The sequence below is a fragment of the Sinohyriopsis cumingii genome, chromosome 2, assembly GCF_028554795.1.
Source record: "Sinohyriopsis cumingii isolate HCF-2022 chromosome 2, ASM2855479v2, whole genome shotgun sequence".
NCBI lineage: Eukaryota > Metazoa > Mollusca > Bivalvia > Unionida > Unionidae > Sinohyriopsis > Sinohyriopsis cumingii.
The window spans coordinates 50,336,164-50,358,190 of record NC_142962.1 but is presented as its reverse complement, the minus strand read 5'-3'; the positions used below and the strand labels follow the sequence as shown (position 1 = coordinate 50,358,190).

The following is a 22,027-nucleotide window of genomic DNA, read 5'->3' as shown; positions in this document are numbered from 1 at the left end:
AGGCATACAAAACAAAATTTCTATTCTGCACTGAGTAGAGCGGTAAATAAACAGTGGCACGACTAAACTATTATTTACGGTATTACTCGCGTATGGGAGTGTAAGCCATCACATCGGTGACTGTACTAGCGTATGGGAGTGTAAGCCATCACATCCGTGACTGTACTAGCGTATGGGAGTGTAAGCCATCACATCCGTGACTGTACTCGCGTATGGGAGTGTAAGCCATCACATCCGTGACTGTACTCGCGCATGGCAGTGAAAGCCATCACATCTGTGACTGTACTCGCGTATGACAGTGTAAGCCATCACATCCGTGGCTGTACTCGCGTATGACAGTGTAAGCCATCACATTCGTGACTGTACTCGCGCAGTGCAAGTCATCGCATTCGTTGCCTGCATTGATCAGTGTGTGTGTGTGTGTGTGTGTGTGTGCGCGCGCGCAAGCGCGAGTGCGATTTAGATTTTTAACGCAGCTTTAACAATTTTCCAGCTATATCGCTACGATGTCTGCAGTGTGGCAGTTTTTAGTGATGTCTAGCACTGGGGCATCATGCCGCAGACATGTAGCATGATGTCCCACCCATTCACATTATCCTGACACCAGGCCGACCAGTCCTAACACTAACCTCTTAAAGATGAGCGCCTAGCGAGGCAGCTGTTAGTACCATTTTTAAAAATCTTTGGTATGACTCGGCCGGGGTTCAAACCCACGACGTCCCGCATCCTGGGCGGACGTTCTAGCCACTAGGCCACCGGAGCGGTTGTACTGATCAGTTACTGTGCAGGTTCGAATAAAACAAGCAAGATGTGCGATCGGGTTTTATGTAACTTCTCACACCGTACATTAGTAAATACAAGTAAAAGTAATTTATTTTATACTTATGAGAAGAATATCATCGTGCTTCTCTGATGACTGCATACAAGTTAAGCTTTTATATTTTTTAATCGGGGTAAGTTTCGCATCACTTGATTAGAACGTTGAAACTATATCAAGTAATTTTTATTTATTTAAAGTCGGTTACTGTTGTACGAGCTTACATCATATAAAAACAAGTTCTATAAAGGTTTTACTACTGATCATTAAATCTATAAAGGTTTTACTACTGACCATTCATTCTATAAAGGTTGTTTACTACTGACCATTAATTCTATACAGATTTTACTACTGACCATTAATTATATAAAGGTTGTTTACTACTGACCATTAATTCTATAAAGGTTTTACTACTGACCATTAACTCTATAAAGGTTTTAGTACTGACCATTTATTCTATAAAGGTATTACTACTGACCATTAATTCTATAAAGGTTTTACTACTGACCATTAACTCTATAAAGGTTTTAGTACTGACCATTTATTCTATAAAGGTATTACTACTGACCATTAATTCTATAAAGGTTTTACTACTGGCCATTAATTATATAAAGGTTTTACTACTGGCCATTAATTCTATAAAGGTTGTTTACTACTGACCATTAATTCTGTAAAGGTTTTAGTACTGGCCATTAATTATATAAAGGTTTTACTACTGGCCATTAATTCTATAGAGGTTGTTTACTACTGACCATTAATTCTATAAAGGTTTTACTACTGGCCATTAATTATATAAAGGTTTTACTACTGGCCATTAATTCTATAAAGGTTGTTTACTACTAACCATTAATTCTATAAAGGTTTTACTACTGATCGTTAATTCTATAATGGTTTTAATACAGACCATTAATTCTATAGAGGTTTTACTACTGGCCATTAATTCTATAAAGGTTGTTTAGTACTGACCATTAATTCTATAAAGGTTTTACTACTGGCCATTAATTCTATAAAGGTTTTACTACTGGCCATTAATTCTATAAAGGTTTTACTACTGGCCATTAATTCTATAGAGGTTTTACTACTGGCCATTAATTATATAAAGGTTTTACTACTGACCATTTATTCTATAAAGGTTTTACTACTGACCATTTATTCTATAAAGGTTTTACTACTGACCATTAATTATATCAAGGTTTTACTACTGACCATTAATTATAGAAAGGTTTTACTACTGACCATTAATTATATAACGGTTGTTTACTACTGACCATTAATTCTATAGAGGTTTTACTACTGGCCATTAATTCTAAAAAAGTTTTTTTTTAAACTACTGACCATAAATTCTATAAAAGTTTTACTACTGACCATAAATTCTATAAAGGTTTTACTATTGACCATTAATTATATAAAGGTTTTACTAATGACCATTAATTATATAACTGTTTTACTAATGACCATTAATTCTATAAAGGTTTTACTACTGACCATTAATTATATAAAGGTTTTACTACTGACCATTAATTATAGAAAGGTTTTACTACTGACCATTAATTATATAACGGTTGTTTACTACTGACCATTAATTCTATAGATGTTTTACTACTGGCCATTAATTCTATAAAGGTTTTACTACTGAACATTAATTCTATACAGGTTTTACTACTGACCATTAATTATAGAAAAGTTTTACTACTGACCATTAATGATCGTCGAAAGTTAAGTCTGAATGATTTGGAGCTATAATCAAAACTGCACCATGTAGATTAAAAGATACCCACTGCAAAACATTACAACGCAATTGTCAACATGTATATACTTTTATGTTGCTAAGAGAAACCGAGACATTCTGAAGGACAAACAAATTGCTCCGTTTATTTCTCACATTTTACTTTTACACCTATATATATTGCATAAAACAATTTGACTTGGTGTACAGCGTTTTGTTGATATCTATAATGTATTTGGAGTGGGGAGTGTCGTTAGATTTTCCCCATCGAATTAAATTCTTTGTATGCTATGTTATTTAACTTGAATGCATCGTCATCGTGCAAAATATTTTGCATTCAGACAGCAGTTTTCGCATTTGGAAATAAACATGAAATTTGTGTATTGATTTGGCCTATTCTGGAACAGCACCTGATACAGAATCTGATATTCTGTTGACTTTCAGATACATTAAGGAAATCCCACGGCAAAATCTTGCCATCCACACATTCAAGTTTAGTTTATTTGACCAGAATCTATCAGTCTTCTCTGATCTGAATCATTACTGATAACACTAGTTCTCCAATCTTTGTCTGGTGGTCGGTAATTTGAGTTTCACTGGATTAAATACTTATTCAACATTTGTTCAATATCTGGATAAACTGTAGCATTGAACATAGTGGTATGAAAAGGGTAAGGAACTGTGCTGGTAATTTGCTTTAAAGAAGATTAATTCCATTTATCTTAATAACTTTTAAGTTTCCTAACATAAATGAAAAGGTTTGTTGAACAATGTTATACATTGTGCATCAAATTTGTATTTCCAGAGCAAATACACTGAACCTTTATATATAAAAAATTCTTCCACTGTAATACCAAATGATTCTCGTTTCTTTAATATCTTTTGCATCTCTGGTATTTTGTACTTCGGTTTTCCATTTCGTCTGTAAGATTTCCTCTTCTACATTGGTAATATTTTTGTTGGCCAAGTAGTATTCTCCGTAGAGGTACTCTCTTGGAGTAACCTCTTTTAATACAACCGTAGCATTTATTTCAGAAGTTTCATTTAAATTACTATCAAATCAAAGTTCTATGAAAACAATATCTTCAAAATCTGAATATCTGCTTAAAAGGTGTGCTGATCTTTACTTCATCGAGATGGTGTACAAATTCTTCCTCTGGCTTTTAGCTTTATGATAATTCCTTCCTACGTAATATTTCATGGATGCATTCAAATTTCGGATGGTATCATGTTTGTCCCTAAAAATGTATAATTGAATACATGCGTGAATCCATGACATGCCTTCTTTAAATGTCACTGGAAATACCTTTACATGTCCTAATTATTAAGAAAACATCCATGGTTTAACTTCTTCAATTTCTAATACACTGTTTTATCCCACCACATTTATCTGTCACATTCTAAAAACTAGCTATGTTTCACAAACTCAAAGTTTTCGTGCTATTTTCTTTTACTGCATTCTGAATATTATGCTACATTAATTTATACTAACCAAATGGCATTTACTGTTGGTTTCCAACTTATAAATGTTTCTTCACATCCTTTCCATTTCACATATGCAAACCTTTCATCTTGAACCTCGCGTATTTCATATTGTTTGTCGTATATTTATAAATCTTGTTTGTAAAACATACAAGGGATGTATGTAAAATTATATCTTTTTGTTTTCAAATTTCGCTTCACCAATATGAATTCAGGAGTTCCAAATTATCAGCTGTCAAATATCCGAATATATTGATCCATACTCCTCAACCGCAGTCACGTCTAATGACGTGTGATTAGTCTTATCGTATCCTTACATTAACTTTAGTAACGTATCAATCCATTTTCTGGCTTTATTTTGTATGATATACGTATACATTCTAGTCTTTAGAGTTTTGTTAAGTCTTGCCACTTGATATGCTTTTCTGTTGGAGTTAAGAGGAAAAATACTATTTTCTATTTTTTAAAAACTTTGACTCTTATCCCTCATGTGTCTTTTAAAGATTTCTCTTTTGATATTTCTACAAAAGCGCCGTGTAAGTCATTTCCCTTTCTTAAAGTTATCGGACCAAGAGTAGTTTTAAGACATCAATCACTGTCTGAATGTGTTATCCATCGATATTTTTCATATGCATGCATGCCAAAAATGTATGTTTTCTAATGGTCATCCACGGTACTTATATACCTTTCTGTATATAAATCTTTTTCAGCTAGATTGTTAATGTAACTATTTTTCAATTCTAATATTTCATTTTCATTTCATTTCGCTTCATTCGTTCCCATATTTTTTTGATATTTTTGTAAGCAACTTTCCTTGAAGAATGATAGAAACGATATGTAATACTTCTCTTTGTGAACCATTCGAAAGGGTATAAAAATATACAGAAAATACTATATTATCGAGAAACTGTCTTTTCGCATTATCAAATGGCCAACAGGAAATCCATCTGCAAAGGGAACGTTTTCTTTCCAGCAATTTGAAGAAGAAAAAAATTCTCAGTCCCGTAACAATAAATGAATCAATACAGATGCATACCAAATTTTGCATTTCCTTTCATTATTCAAATAAACCTGCTTCATATAAGAAGTCACCATGCCATGTTGTAAATCGTTTGTTTTCTATTAATTTTTTTATGTTTTAACCACTCCTTGTAGACTGGCATTGTGATGTTTTCTGTATCTACTAGTAGTATTGTAAATCTAGCCGAATACACGTGCGTATATTTACTCACATCGACTACGCAATTTATTCTTTCTTATAACCGTACTGTTTTTAGCAATCGTCCTATCACAGGACCTCTGATGCTTATCTCTGTACTGTCATCATTTACTTTACTATGCAAATCCTCCGAATTTCTACAACTTTGCAGGGCATATGCTTGATGTTTGAAATAGACAAATCAATAATTGTATATATCATTTTCCAATAATAGAGCTCGCTCTGACCACACTTTATACCATCCACATTTTATACCATCCATGCTTATATACAAATACACGTTATCTCTTTAAACTGAGATTGTTGCTTTTTTGTTAAACCTCATTCAATATTTCTACCAGTCTCTGAAAACTGATGAATCTCTAACAGTATTTCTACCAGTCTCTGAACACTGATGAATCTCTAACAATATTTCTACCAGTCTCTGAAAACTGATGAATCTCTAACAATATTTCTACCAGTCTCTGAAAACTGATGAATCTCTAACAATATTGCTGTGTGACATTACTTATGTTGCACAAAAATGTCAATAGATTTTCCGGTGTACTTAGTGCACAATTACGAAAATAAAATTTGGGTTTAAATAGAATGTATTTTTTAAAATATAAAATATGAATGCTCTCGCAATAAATCCAACCCTCCCTCTCTCCTTTACCACCACCACCATCTACGTAAGTTATTTTTTAAAAATGTATAAATATTCTCGGCGTGCTTGCGTGCAACTACACGAGACCATTTGTTTTAACAATTTAGGCATTATAAACGGACCCTCAAAGGTTTTCGTGCTTGACACTTATATCTACCTACACATACTCAAATGAATCCATGTGTAATTTAATTAGAAGGGGAAAAAAACTAGATATTTAATCTGAATAAGCAGTAAAATTAATTTGATTAAACATTGAGCTTCTGTGGGGCGCAAAAAGGTGAGTATTCGATAATGACATGATCACATTTGAAAGTCGATGACTAATGTAAGTAGTAATTCATTTTGCAAGTATATAAATAAATAATCAATAGAGACACTCAGTAATTACGTCACAATTTAGTGCTTAATTTAATAAATAACTAAAATTACCTACTGACACATTTTAAAAGTTGATAATGTTAGACATTAAAAACTGATATATTTACCTGTAAATCGATTTAATACCTTAACAAAGGTAAATAGTTTCAATCTATTTGACAGTTTTACAAAAACAAATTATGTGGGTCAATAGAGATACGAACATTGGTAAGTAGCCGTGTTTGTCAATTTGGTATGACATCAAACTGAAATACTATACTATATCGAGACCTATTTTGAGACTCGATGTGCTAATCTGACCCTAACCACGATGACTTACCACTGGAGTCTATAACAACTTATAATTAGAGTTTACTGACTCATTCGATTCGACGAATCTGAGACCCCTGAAGACGGTTATACGTAACTTTAGGCCCTGCTTAATATCGGAATGTATTTACTCGTCCGCATCCCCTTCCAAAACCCCTTGTTTCCGAAAATTATAAATTTGTTCCTTCCTTTACTTTTGCAAACAATATATGCTTCCATGCAGTTAAAGAAGTGATAATTAAATTTTCTGTGGGTGCCAGGAGAAACAAGAAAACAACTATTTCCGCAAAACAGCTTGAACAAATATTCTTGCTTTGATTTGTAGAAGAAAACAAAACTAATTATATTCACTATATTTGTTTTAGAAGTATAATCATCTCAAAGTAAAACAAAAACAAATATTGTAATTCGAAAGAAAATTCCTCTCCCACATAAAATCAAATGGTCGGTCCATAAATGTCTATGATCTCCTGTGCAGCATATGGGATGGCCTGTATGTACGTTTGATTGCTATAGTGAAGTGCGTTATTTACCGCACGAGGGCCTTTTTGTATCTATGACTTGTATCGACGAAGTCATACAGCATACTGACCCAAGTCATTTGCTACGTTGAGTCATGCAGACTAACCTGAGTTATAACGGTACCAATTGTACAACCCCAGGTGGGCGGGGCTTAAGGTATGGAGAATATTGTATTCAGATATAAACAACAACACTAGTGGTTATTGGTGCATTATGTAAGAGTTTGTACTTCCTTTTATGCTTAAAACGCTAAGCCTCTTGGCAACATGTCAGATTATGTTAATTCATATCTAAATCATATTTTTTATTTTTTTATTTTTTAAAAATATGGTACACATGGCTGAAAATGTATTTGTTTGACTAGATAACTCTTACCCGTCTAGTTCCAGCAGAGTTATCTCTCTTAAATGCAACTGAGTACCTGGTTCTGTCCTTATCAAACTGACAATCTAACATTGTTCTCTGACAGTGTGTGACATGCATGCTGAGGTAGGATAGAAAGTATATTTGTTTCACAAAACATTTGCATTGAGGTCTATGGAGAAAAACAATTGGTACCGTGATACCCTGAGCTAGTTATGGCATTCATAGCAGAAAGGTCAGCGTGCAGTCATTCACTATACCAGAGGACTCAAACACGCGGCATGCGGCCCGCCAAGCCGTATCCTGTGGCCCGCAAAATGATTGGCATCATAAGGTGTCATGAGAAATAACAAAGCTGGTGTGGCCCTTGGGCCATCGAAAATGCCCTCATGCAGCCCTCAGGGTGGTTTGAGTTTGAGACCACTGCACTATACTGACCTGAATTATATGCTCCGTGAGTCCCGCAGAGGGTCCTGAGCTAGCTATGGCTTGTATCGCCGAGTCCACATCCTCTAGGTATTCTATGACTTTGTCGAAGACGCTGAATATATCTAATGCCGTGTCCTCGAAATCTTGGTTTGATCTCATTTCTTCTTCGGCAGTAATGCCCTTAATTTTCGAGAAGGCTTCACGGTGACTAGGGTACGTCTGGAAGAATCTGTGGGATACAAACAGGAGATAAATCATGTTACATTTTATAGGCGAAAACTGGCAGTACAAATTCTGAACTTTATGAAATACATGTAACAATACAAGGACAAGAATGAAGCCGGTCTATATTTTCAATAATTCTCAGTTAAAATATATTTGTAAGGAAAGAAAACAAAAATCCTCATACATTCAGGTAAATACAAAATTTCAACTCGCAAATATTTCATTTTCGATGCTATAGTAGAAGATAAAAAGGGAATCATACTACTATTATAAGTAAGGCATTCATTATTATAATTATTTTTAAATAACGAGAAAAACATATGCAACCAATGAAGACAATGCAGCACAGAACTTATTGTATAACAGTGAGGTGGGTGGGTAGTTCCTCTGATTTTATATCTTCTTGTACAATCAATCAGCCATCTTCATTTGCAACGTCTATAGTTACATCCAACTTACTCGACCAATGTATTTCATTAAATCATTTAACCTCTCCGGTGGCGTAGTGGTTAGAGCGTCTGCCTCAGATGCGGAAAGTCGCGGGTTTGCCCCCACCCCCACCCCCGAGTCATAACAAAGACATAAGAATGGTACTTGCAGCTACCTCCCTACATCATTTAAAAGTTAGTGTTAGGTCTGGTTGGCCATGAATGGGTTGGGACATCATGTTACATGTCTGCGGCATGATGTCTCAGTGATAGACATCACTATAAACGGCCACACTGCAGACATCGTAGCGATATGACTGAAACATTGATAAAGCTAGGTTAAAAATCCAAATCACACACACACATACACACACATTAAATCTTGCCGATTTTGTGGTCATAATGATGTATCAATATGTCACCCATACGCAGCTGCCGCATGCATATAATGGCTCATCCGATTCTTTGTTTCAAACTTTTGTTCATGAACGAATCAGACAACGATATGGGAAGTCACTGCCTTTAATCCCATTAAATTATATATAATATCAAACCACAGACGGATGAACAAATCCATTTACTTAATGAATTCGTTTCGTATATTTCCCTTGCCAAATTAATTGGCTGCGTTGAACCGTATCAAAGACTGAATGTTCAATCAGTAAAGATTGAATGTTCAATCAGTATTGAAAGCAGGGACCATTCTGTCTTGGATGAAACAGCTGAAACATATATTACGAGCCATTTGACGAAAACTTTAGTTATTGTATCAAATACATTTTCACATAGTTGTATATTCCATTATTTTGCTTCTCAATATGCTGAAAAATAAAATCATTTATCAATTGTGAAACGAAATAATTTATGATAAAATACTCGAGCATTATGTAAACAAGGCATCTACATGCCATATAATTTCATCGAGGCACGAAATCGTCACTCTTCTCTTCAAAGCTGTATAATGAAAAAGAACAACGTAATGTAGCCAACAACAGGTACAAAGCGAAACGAAACTGTGAAAACTCATTCGACACAGATGAAGTTAAAAGTATGTATACATTTTGAAGATTCTGGATCAAAGTAAAACTAAATACGATAGTTCGTGTTCTTCATCAACGCGTAATGAATAAATAAATAAATACATCAACCAATCCAAATTCCATTAATCAAAAATATGTACCACTTTAAAAATGACTAGACGAGTCAGACTTGCGAATATTATATCACAAATTAAAAAATAAAAATTTATCTTGACCAGTCAGACCTGTGTGTATTATTTCACTTTTTTCTTCAAATTTTGGACCGATTATATAGTTATGTATCACTTTTCACCTCCGTTTCGATTTTTCAGTTTCATTTCACTTTTTCACTTTATAATGGGATATACTTGTAGGGCTTTGGGGGAGGAGTGAAGGTTCGTAACTCGATGAATTATATAACTTGTCGATGCCTTGTTTACATAATACTTAATTATTTCATCATATAACAGATTGTTCCATAACGCGGGGAACGATTTTTTTATAACATAAGAAAAGTAAAGTAATGGAACATGCTACTGTATAATATTGTCCGAGTAACGACTCGAATTTTCATTAAATGCTTTACAAGATGTAGTCAAGCTGTTTTCGTTCAAGACATTATGGTTCCTTCGTTCAATAACGGGCTGATCTTTTATTCTGTGGTATGATTAAACATAAGGAATGGTTTGGCAAATAAAATATATAACGAGAAAATTAAGCCAACGGACTGGTCTGTCAATCTGTAGTTCGTTATTAAATACAGTCTTATGTGATTAACATGATTTTGACGGATATGACAGCCTATGGTACCAATTCACAAACTGTGAATTGTACTCCAGCCATCCATGCGAAACAAGTTGTCACAATTGAAGACCGATTTCCATTACCGACGTCAAATAATATTGTATCCGTTTTGTATGCTGAGCACGAATTTGTGTCTATCGCATCGAAGACACATAGACTTAGAAAAGCTAGTCAGAAAGACGCCTATGTGTACAGTAAATATGGAGACTACAAATAAAAGAATACTAAGTTATGGTAAGATAATTGAGAGCAGTGTGCACCTTCAAATATTTTGCCTCTTCTTGCTCTGTCCGAACATAAACTTTTATGTGTGGACCGCTGTGTGAACCAGATGCTACGGATGCAAGCCTGGCGAAGAACATCCACCATTGACGTGAAGCACTGATAGGGAATCAAGGCCACTCTATGATGGATGCAAGCAAGCATTCTTCCAATGCACCATCATCAATCAATTATTGCTAAAGATTGTGCAGTTTTATACCAAGTAAACTATGAGGTGCGAATTTTATTTAATTTTAGCAAGACAAAGTACTGTTATTTAAGGATAGCAGAATGTTACGCCTAATACGCACTATGCCCCCATCCCCACCTCCAAAATACGATCTTTGTTCGCTGGTTACATCTTTAATCTGGATCCACTTTTGTTGATTTTATAAGAATTAGAAGGATCAAAACAATTATTAGTGGGCGCATTATTATGGTACTCACACCGCTGTCCCTCATGCCTGGATACTTGATAAACCATTGTGTTCCCATCTTGCTGTGCACCCTGACCATCCTAGACATGAGTAACGGTGGAGACACGTGAAAGGGATAGTACTTTCCTATTTGTTAATGCCTCAACACTTTTCTCCCTCAGAAAGGATACTTAATTATACCACCTTGACTACCAAATATTGCTTTACTTTATTTTGTTTGAATTTGTAAAATTAATATAAACAGAGTATCCTACACATTGCTCGTTGCAAACAGTGTTTGTCGAACGAGATCAGTAAGTTGTCTTTCGTGAGCCTTTATGAGCAAACATGTAAATTAGTCAACAAGTATATATTTAATTTTCACCATTCAAACATTTCAGTCTTTTTATCAAAGATCGAAAATGTGCTTCTGTTTCTTGAAATCGAATGCTACTTTATAAAGCAACCGCTCTGGTGGATTAAGTGGTAAGAGCGTCCGCCTCGGATGCAGGAGGTTGCGGGTTTGAACCCCTGCCGAGTCGTACCAATAATTTATAAAAATGGTAGTAACAGTTGCCTCGCTAGGCGCTCAACATAAAGAGGTTAGTGTTAGGATTGGTCGGCTGGTGTCAGCATGATATTACTGGGTGGGACATGATTCTACATGTCTGCGGCATGATGCCTTAGTGCTAGACATCACTATAAACTGACATACTGCAGACATCGTAGCGATGTGATTGAAAAAATGTTAAAGCTACGTTAAAAATCTAAATCACATCGCGTCACAGACTTAATAAAGCTATCGGTAGCTTTCAGAATTATCGATATTTATTGTATATGTGTTCGTGTGTAAGTGATTTGGATTTTTAGCGTTGCTGTTAGTACCATTTTTATAAGTCTTTGGTATGACTCTGCCGGGGTTCGAACGCGCGATCTCTCGCATCCGAGGCAGACGCTCTAACCACTAGACCACCGGAGAGGTCGATTAATGATCGTAAAAGATAAATTTAATCAATTTAAGATTCAAAGATTCTAAAATTCACGCACATTTATATCATGTCTGAAATATCTGTACCTCCGCCTACAAGAAAGTTCTACAGATTTATTTATTTTTAATTTAATTTTTCTATTTAAAAAAAAAGTCTAAGTTAAATACAGGGGCGTATAATTGGGGGAAAGGGAAGAATCGTCCAAAAGTGTGTGTGCGAAACAACTGGAATGTTTCCCTAGAATACGTTTCCTTTACACTTAGATTTTTACAATTATTCACTGGGTAAGCTTAAAATGCATGAGCATTTTGGGGTTTCGCCCCTCACGGCCCTCACATAGGTTTAAATCTACAAACAAATCGACTACTAATTGAGTCTCTCTCTCTCTCTCTCTCTCTCTCTCTCTCTCACACACACACACACACACACACACACACACACACACACACACACACACACACACGCATGGGTGCACACACTTTCTGGATCCGTAAATGTTACAAGTCATGTAGGCAGTCGGTACCGACCATTTCAGCTAAGTGTCATCTTTGAGAATCTGATTATACAAACGTTTAAACGACTATTACTCGCTTTATTTCGTTCCTCGGCGATCAATAATCCTTTGACGATCATTGTATAAACGCTCTAAGAGGTACATGCGACAAATTCCATGATAAAGTATGTCGACATTTTTGGACAACGCCAACCAAGAGATAGATACAGCTGTGTCAATGAAAGCGTTATGAACAGGAAATAATTCCAAGCAACCCCATGCAATGGCAACCAAACATTAGCTTTTCTTGGCCCAGTTTAGTGCTAGTCTTGTCATCATAAAAGACCAAAGCAATCGATAATTTTCGAATGCAAGTTTCATGATGATAACTAAGGTGCAGATCACTCATCTATTAGGAATGCGTCGACCGTAGCTACTTTAGTATTAGTCATAGTTTCCTCTGACCCCTTGCCACCCCATTTTTGATATTTGGACATTTATGTTACGGTGTAAGGTTCGGAGTCCATTCTCTATCGAAAAGTTGGAATTCGCCGACACCATTTGGTGTTGGCATGGGATAGCCGCTTACTAGCCGGCCCAGCAAACTTGAACGACCTTTTATCAAAATATACCTGCACTAAATCGATAAGAATGTAATTTATTTTCTCAGAAATTGCGATCATAGCATTCGTTATGTCTTTAATTCACTGACAGACGAGACGAAAGTATATTGTTGCTGAAATTTGACCTGGATCTGGCCATTTGCATTCCTTGTCACGTGACTACACAACTCTCGCAACCTACATGTCAATGTCGTCAGAGGTTATACAGTCACGTGATATCATGAATACACCATTTCTAGTGTTGCTGTATGAAAACAAATCGAACATATAGAAGTCACGTAATTTTATATAGAAAATTTAAAAAATCATAAACATCTCAAAATATTTATTATGAAAACAATGACCGAAAATCTGTAAATATTGCAGCAATTTAAAGAAAACGAGATTCACTACGCAGAGAGCACATGTCAATGTGGTAGTCACTTGACACCAACAAAAACATCGCTGATACGTGCTCAGTACTATCTGAAAATGCTTTTCACCACCCTGCTGCGATACCGACACGTTTCTGGCCGTTCCTCTCAGAATAAATATGTTGATAATTAAGTGTACATTAAGTTTATTTACAAACATTAAGTGACTTCTACAAAATATGTCCAAATTATGTGTACAACAACTCTGGAAATTTGTTTATGTCGATATCACGTGACTATATGACCTCTGATGTCATTGACATGTAGGTTGCGAGAGTTGTACAATCATGTGACTAGGATTGTAAATGGCAAGATCCAGGTCAAATTTCAGAAGCGACGTCCTTTCGTCTCGTCTGTCAGCGGATTAAAGACATGACGAATGCTATGCTCACGATTTCTGACGAAATAAATTATATTCCTATCGATTTCATACAGGTATATTTTGATGAAAGGTCGTTCAAGTTTGCTGAGCCGGCTAGTAAGCGGCTACCCAAATGGTGTCGGCGAATTCCAACTTTTCGATAGGGAATGGACTCTGACCCTACACCCCAGCTAAAATGTCCAAATATCAAAAATGGGGTGGCAAAATCGAGGAAAGTCAGACTACTTTAGTATTAAATTTCAGAACAATTATTAATATTTCATTTAATATTAGTAAAGTTCACTACCTGAATACTTAAGTGGTATCTCATGTTATCAACCAGTGGCCTCCCTAAAGACAATAAACTAAGTATTTGAACCTCGTGTTCTGTGTATCTCTTACATGCATATCTGGGTCCAATTCAACTTTCTATATAGTACCACAAAAAAATTATACGAGTCCGAATCATCACATTCGAAACGTTTCTATCGTTGGCAAATGTACTTTGCTCCCGAGAAATAACCGTTCGAATTCAAGCTTTAATGCAGCTGTTTATTCGATTTTAACTTCTTTTAAATCGAATTAAGCTAACCACGATCCATGTCATCTGTTTTTCATTCGTTCACAAACAGTATAAAATTGTATACTTCGCCATATTTCGACACAAAGTACCGCTCCATTGGCCTAATTGGATAGAGAGTCCGCCTCAGTTGCAGGAGGTCGCAAGTCTGAACCCCGGCTGAGTCACATCAAAGTCTTATACAAATGGTACTAGCATCTGCCTCGCTAGGCGCTCAACATTAAGAGGTTAATGTTAGGACTGGTCGGCCTGGTGTCAGGATAATGTGACTGAGTGGGACATGATGCTACATGTCTGCGGCATGATGCCTCTGTGCTAGACATCACTATAAACTGCCACACTGCAGACGTCGTTGTGATATGACTGAAAAATTGTTAAAGCTACTTTGAAAATCAAAATCACACACACACACACAAGCACGCACGCACACACATACACACACACTATAAATCGAATTAAGTTACCCACTACCCATACCATCTGTTTTTCATTCGTTCACAAACAGTCTAAAAGCGTATACTTCGCCATATTTCTACACAAAGTACCGCTCCAGTGGCATAAGTGGTAGAAGTGTCCCCTTCGGATACGTGATGTCGCTAGTTTGAACCCCGTCTGAGTCATACCAAAGACTTATAAAAATACTACAAGTAGAAGCCTCGCTTGGCGCTCAACATTAAAAGGTTAGCGTTACGAATGGTCGACCTGGTTCGGGATAATGTGACTGGGTGAGACATGATGCTACATGTCTGCGGCATAATGCGCTGTGCTAGACATCACTACACACTGCAGACATCATTAGGATATGACTAAAACTGTTAAAATTACGTTAGAAATTTAAATCACACACACACACACACACTCAACACAAAGTGTATATTTTTCTATTATCCATAATATTAATTTGAAATAAACATACTACTACGCCTGACGTACGAAAGACTCTAGAGCAGGGGTGGGCAAACTACGACCCGCGGGCCGCAAGGGCTTTCATGCGGCCTAGGAACAAGTCATCATTCGCACTGACTCTGTTTATGTTACTCTGTTTATCAAATAAATTGCTTCTTTTGAAGTTTAAGTTTTCAAATATTAACAACATAATAACAACTGAAAATTAATTAGATGCTATTTAGAAAAACCTTTTGTTTTTGCTATTTTAAATATTAATTATTTTACTTAATGAACTATGCGGCCCACGACAAGGTGTAAATGTGTGTATGCGGTACTTGCACTGGAAAGTTTGCCCACCTCTGCTCGAGAGCATACAGAACACGTGATGGATGGATGGTTGGATGAGCTGGTGGATGGACGAAGAGACAGATAGATAGATAGATTGATAATCTGATAGATAGATGGTTGGTATGGATGTGACATAGTTGGTTTATGTGCGAGCTTAATACCTACATATCTACATACATGCATGCAAAGATACATACAGGCAGACAGACATTTTATATTTACGGTAGAGTTTCGTGGCATTTAACCATTCAATACAATTAGAGTCTAAATATACAAATAAAAACACATTTTTACTTATATGAAGAAGAAGAAGAAAAAACAATTTTCATCCGGCACGATGAAATCTTTTAATTTCTATTTCCATTGGAAGGTAATGGGAATATATTCACATTAATGATTACAGGATTTCGCCTAATTATCTCAGTCATTTGTATTTTGTCCACAATACAATATGAAATATGTCGACTATAGTTATATAATATATACAGGAATGTAAGCACATACATGCTAACTTAAACCCACACACTGGGGCATGGGGTGGGATGGAAGGGGATTTAGTTAAACCGGTCCTGATAGCAGATGAATGTAGCTTGAGCAAAACGAGATATTGACGGTATATTCAATAATTCCAGTCTAAACATATGTTTAACACATGCGTGTCCATCTAAATTTGTATTTCATTTATGGGGCTGTTTATCTGCAGTTCTATAGAAAAGTTTATGATTTTTTTTTTTAATGCTTAAATCCCACTTCCTAACATAATATTGTTAATAAATGCACTGAACGTGCCGTTAAGAAATTTAACAACCAAATTTAAACTCAATCCCAACGGATAACATAAGGGGGAGAAGAAAAAAAACAAGTTTTCACTCTAATAATAACAGGAACGCAGAGAATCAAATGTATACGCCTCGCGCGTTGCACAGCTGTACAAAACTGTATACCTACTAGTACAAGCTCAATAAACCGTATACCTAATTTTAGCTGCCACGTGGGCGTCATGTCGCTGGGATTAGACCAACCAAATCTTCACCCCTATGGTGACTACACGAAAAATGCACGTACAAAATGATCACAATAAAAAAATGTTAATACCGAATCTTTTTATTATTAGTAAGAAATTATCTTGACGACTAAAAGGCATGCCCCGATTACAACGAAGCCTTGTCTATTATGCACAAGAAATATGAAGAATATACTAAAATATTATTTAAGCCAAATAGATAAAATATAATCAAGATCAAGACCATGACTGACTGAAGCTTTATTGTAATTGGTAAAGGTGACTTTTTGTTTTAAAAAAGAGAACATTTTCCATTTTCACTATCAGTATATTTACATTTGCTTTTGGATTTTGGTTAAGAAAATAATGACAGAAAACAATGCTCGGTCTTCGATGTAAGTTTTAGATAGTCTTGTTAATATAGAGTGAACAGCGAACCCGAATTTAAGATCAATAATTACACGGCTTTCATTGTAATCAATAATAGAAATGTTGTCATCTTTTTAATATGTGAAATTAAGAATTTCACTGCATAGTCAATTATTTTCGTGATAATAAGTTTTCGTACTTTTACATGCAAGTAAAGAATATTCATAAAATGTTTGCTAATACTTAAATTCTTTGATATAATTCTTAATGGGAGAGGTGTCCTGTAGACTGCTCTAAAGCATTCCTGACTGGGCATTTATATTTTAGGTTTGTACTAATAAGAGCTCCACGAGAATCGCCACCACATTATGAAAAGGAACTTTACCTCTTGTTGAAAACTCGAAGCAACAAAAAAAAAAAAAAAAGGATTCCCCACGAGAATCACTTCTATATTATGAGAAGTAATTTTGCCTCGAAGCAAGAAAAAACAAGGATTTAGAACTATTAAAGATTTTAAATGTGTAGTTGAACATTGGAAAAGATTTGAGTATTGTAATCTTTGTAAAAGGGTTAAAACCTGCTGACAACAACTTGTGTCTCGTGAAACAATACAGGGTCAACATGGATTACTTCTGCATTGTCACTGAACAAACAACACCTCTTAAACGTGGCCATTTTGAAAAGGATATAATTTCTCTTAAAATCTAAAGACAAGAAAGATTGTAATGTAGTTCCACGCACTTAAAGTCTGTAACGATGGCCCGTTGGGCTGAGTTTGTTGTTCCATGAAACCTTGGCACTGTGGCTACGAACTTTGGAAGTATTACTGTAATTGGGCTTCGCTTCCACGAAGCTGATGAGGATGCATTTAGCTACATCTGATGATTTATCAATATACACGTTCTAAACGTTCAGTGGTATGGAAGAAGTCAATACTTACAAAGGGATGGGATCTGTCATGCATTTATACAAATGCTTCTAACGCAACGCCAATGCAAAGATTAACACTCCCATTTGTATTCGACGTATCACCCTAGATTTTTTAGCGCTCAACATTTTTTATATTAAAAAAACGTGTTAATATTGACTCGTTTGTCCGAATAGTGATCGGAGTTAAAATCAGAGACCTGGAATTTTCGGCAAGATACGCGATGAGATACGTATTCAGGAAGTTTCAGCAGTGTACGCGATGAGATACGTATTCTATAACTTTCAGCAAGATACGCGATATGAGATGCGTATTATGAAATTTTCGACAAGCTATGAGATAAGTATTCTGGATTTTTCGGTAACATATGAGATATGAGATACGTATTCTGGAATTTTCGTCAAGATAAGATATATAAATACGTATTCTTCGGAATAAGATCTTCCCATTATCTATACAAGTTGTTACTTCAAAAACCATGAAGTAATCTAGATATAAGTACACAACCGCTTCGTGAACAATTAAATACTTGACTTCCTAAAGTACACTACTTGTAACATAGGCTCATCCTAATTAATACTGACAAGTATTAATTAATGTGTCTATTGTGGTTTTGTTGGACATTAAACCTGCCATTTTGTAACAATTGTTGTTGTTGCTGTAGGATTTAACGCCATTTTTCAGCACACGATAGGCTAAACATGGCGGTCAGTATTAATGGTGGAGGAAGAACCCGGGAAAACCCTGGAAAGAACCACTGACCCACGAGAAGCTACTGGCAAGCTTTCTCACATACCCACATTAGCCGAATCCGAGACTCGAACCCACGCAGACAGAGGTGAGATGGCAGTGATCCGTAACTGAGATCGATTTAGACCACTCGGCCACTCGGGGCCCCCATTTTGTAACAAAGGTCTAAATAAAACATCATATGTCATGGACATCGTATATGCTTTCCTTTCCTATATTACAACTATATATGGTAGCAGTGTTAAAAGTTTTTAAAAAAATAAAATTAAAAAAAACAAACAATCCAAGACATTTCAAATTACAAGGAAAATCGGAAGTAAAAGGCGATGTTATATCAGTTTTACAAATAATACCTAAATATTCCTTCAGGACTGAAGATGTCAGGCCATCTAAAACGGTAAGGCCTATATATTCCTCAAAACGAATGCTGACAAAGAAGAAAGAAAGATATCTTTTTTTAAAAAATAAAATATAAACATTTATGAGAGAGCCGCACAAACAGACGCAAGAAAAAGATAGTCCTTTTGAAATAATTTGTCAAATGTCTGGCTTCATGAGACCATGCTTCACGGTGCCTATCAATTAAGTTTATGTCTGTGTTTAAGTCAAGTAATTTCCCCGTTCATGGGCGTTTGCATGAATTTTTGCGGGGAATGGGGATAGAGTGGGCGGCAAAGCCAAAATGAAAGGCATGATCCTTCAAAGAGATCCAGGTAGAGTCAAGGGGAAATCAACAAGCACCACAGTCGGATTTCGGTTGTTAAACATGATAAGGTTGTTGGGGTTTGTTTAAATCTTATTGCAGGCCTGCACATATATATATATATATATATATATATATATATATATATGTGTGTGTGTGTGTGTGTGTGTGTGCGTGCGCGCACAAACATACATAAATACATACATACATACATACATACATACATAGATTTTCTACAGTTTTTCTCCACTTCGGCTGCACTCAAAATACGCAAAACATTAACATTTTCAATATTTATTCCAAGTATTCAATATTATTTTCAGTGTTATTATTTTGGCTAATAGAACCATACCATCGAATTTACATTTACATCTTGATTATCGACGTGTACCATTTATTACAATGCGAAATATGTAGGTCAAAAGCTGTCGGTCTGTGTGAATCGGCTTGCTGTACCGCTAGACGGCTACTCCAAGGTCATTGCAAACAAAGAAATATGGCATGCAGTAATACAGAGTCCAGCTGGTACAAGTTTAACACAGCTTTAGGATATAAAAATACATCAAAGTATTATATACAATCATATACGAGGAAACTGTTCTTGCACAGCTGCATAAACTCATGGTTTTCTACGTCTACGGGCCTGCACAATTTAGCGACATGTGCAAGCAGAGGATGCCTCGAGATTTCTTGGAAATCGATCAACAGCAGGGATCTCTCTAGGATGGGCTCACATCAGTTCTCATGAAAGTATTACAGATACACTTAGAATGAAATAATTTTCAATGGGCCCCTATCTGATCAATTCATGTATAGCCTTTCTTTTGTCCAAAATGTATTATGAAAATATAATCTTTTTTTATATATTATTTTATTTCCTTTAAAGGTACCCATTGATTTGTTCACTTTTGCATTGCTTTATTAACCAACGACCTTCACTTTTAAGGATTTAAATAGTATTTGCTTTAAATTTTGTAAACATTTTTTTTTAACACTGCGCAACATTTTCACCTTGCCATTGTCTCCAAAGAAGGATATTTACTTTTAATTGTATACGTTTGTCTACCTGCAAATTTCAGTAAAGTGTTTCACTTTGCCAATTGTGATAAATATATTTTGCTCACCCCAGGAATGTGACGATGTGCGATTAAGCCTTGTACACACACACACACACACACACATACGTACATACGTACGTACATACATGCATGCTTGCATGCATGTTCTGGGGCAAGGGCCTGACGCTATTTTAAATTTCGTTTGTCAAGAAATGAAAAATATTTTGCGCATATTTAAGGCAAAATATTATCATATTACATCCATCATATTATTTGGAGAAAAAAAATAATTTAGCTTCCCACTCCGAAAATTAAATGGTCAATAGCGCACATCAGGTACATTTTCTGTGAATATGACAATTGTTGAATAGTTGTAATCTAAAAGTATAACTAACACTGTAGATAAGAGCCTGTGAAAGACATTGTGTCATTAGAGATCATGTTGATAAAAGTGGGAATAGTTGACCCTAGAGCCACAATTTACAAGTTACACTATTGATATAGCAGACAGAGAACACCAGGACAAGGTCTTTATTAGAGAGGGCCAGTAAAAATATAATACACTTAGTCAACAAATGAGAAAATATTTAGTGGACTTGAAAAACTGTGTAAATCTCAAATAGAAAACAACTACTCTCCTGAAAATCAAAGGAACACATGTACTTAATATATTAACATACCCTACAAAGTAACTAAAAACATACATTTCTCTAAAAGTCCGAAATTGGTCCATAAATTGGAATTTGGGCTGAATGTCTTTGAAAATATCCCATTTGGCCACCACTTTTGCATAAACGACACGCGTCCAACATGTGATTAAAACGATCGTAAATACAGTTTTATTTATAATATTTAAAATTAATGTGTGGAGGAAAAAAATTGTTTTGACAAAATAATATTTTCTGAAATTATTTTGATATTTTGATCATGAAAATAGAAAACGTGATATTAATGTTAGATCCAAGATAAGGTAACTCGGGATTTTCCATATATTCCTTGCTGACGGAAACTACTGAAATACCGATACAGTGAAAAAGTGCCGTGATACAACGTCGATAAATAAGCCTCAAATATGTACTGACAATGACTTATCTCGTCTCTTCTTTAAAATGTGAAATTGCATACAGACACTCTGGTCTACACACACACCGGTGTACATTTTAGATATAAACCGGTATATCCGAGGCTCTTCAGTTACCGTCAACTGAAGAGTCCTTTCGGGAATATGTACAAACTGTTTCCGGATCAAATCCTATTTTCGACAAGTTGTAAATACACACAGATGAACACAACCCTAACTACTGTGGCCATTTCGAATTTCGTGTGCATGTAGGACGACAACTTGGAATACGCCTCTTCTTGAGAAATAGGGTTCAACAATATGGAATTCCTAATTATTGAGGTCTTTCTCAAGAAGTATATAGTGAGGTTTATGGCGTGTTTTGAGGTCAAACTTGATCAAAGAATATCTTTA

The 22,027-nt window shown here is 35.5% G+C and overlaps 1 protein-coding gene across 1 annotated transcript in view; it reads right to left on the bottom strand.

The window, feature by feature from the left end:
- LOC149804820 (cytoglobin-2-like) overlaps window positions 1–22,027 on the bottom strand; it is a 37,397-nt gene that overhangs the window by 5,126 nt on the left and 10,244 nt on the right. Inside the window, exon 3 of the mRNA XM_089944971.1 lies at window positions 7,904–8,123. Coding sequence (XP_089801097.1) covers window positions 7,904–8,123 — 220 coding nt within the window. The remainder of the gene's footprint in view (window positions 1–7,903; window positions 8,124–22,027) is intronic.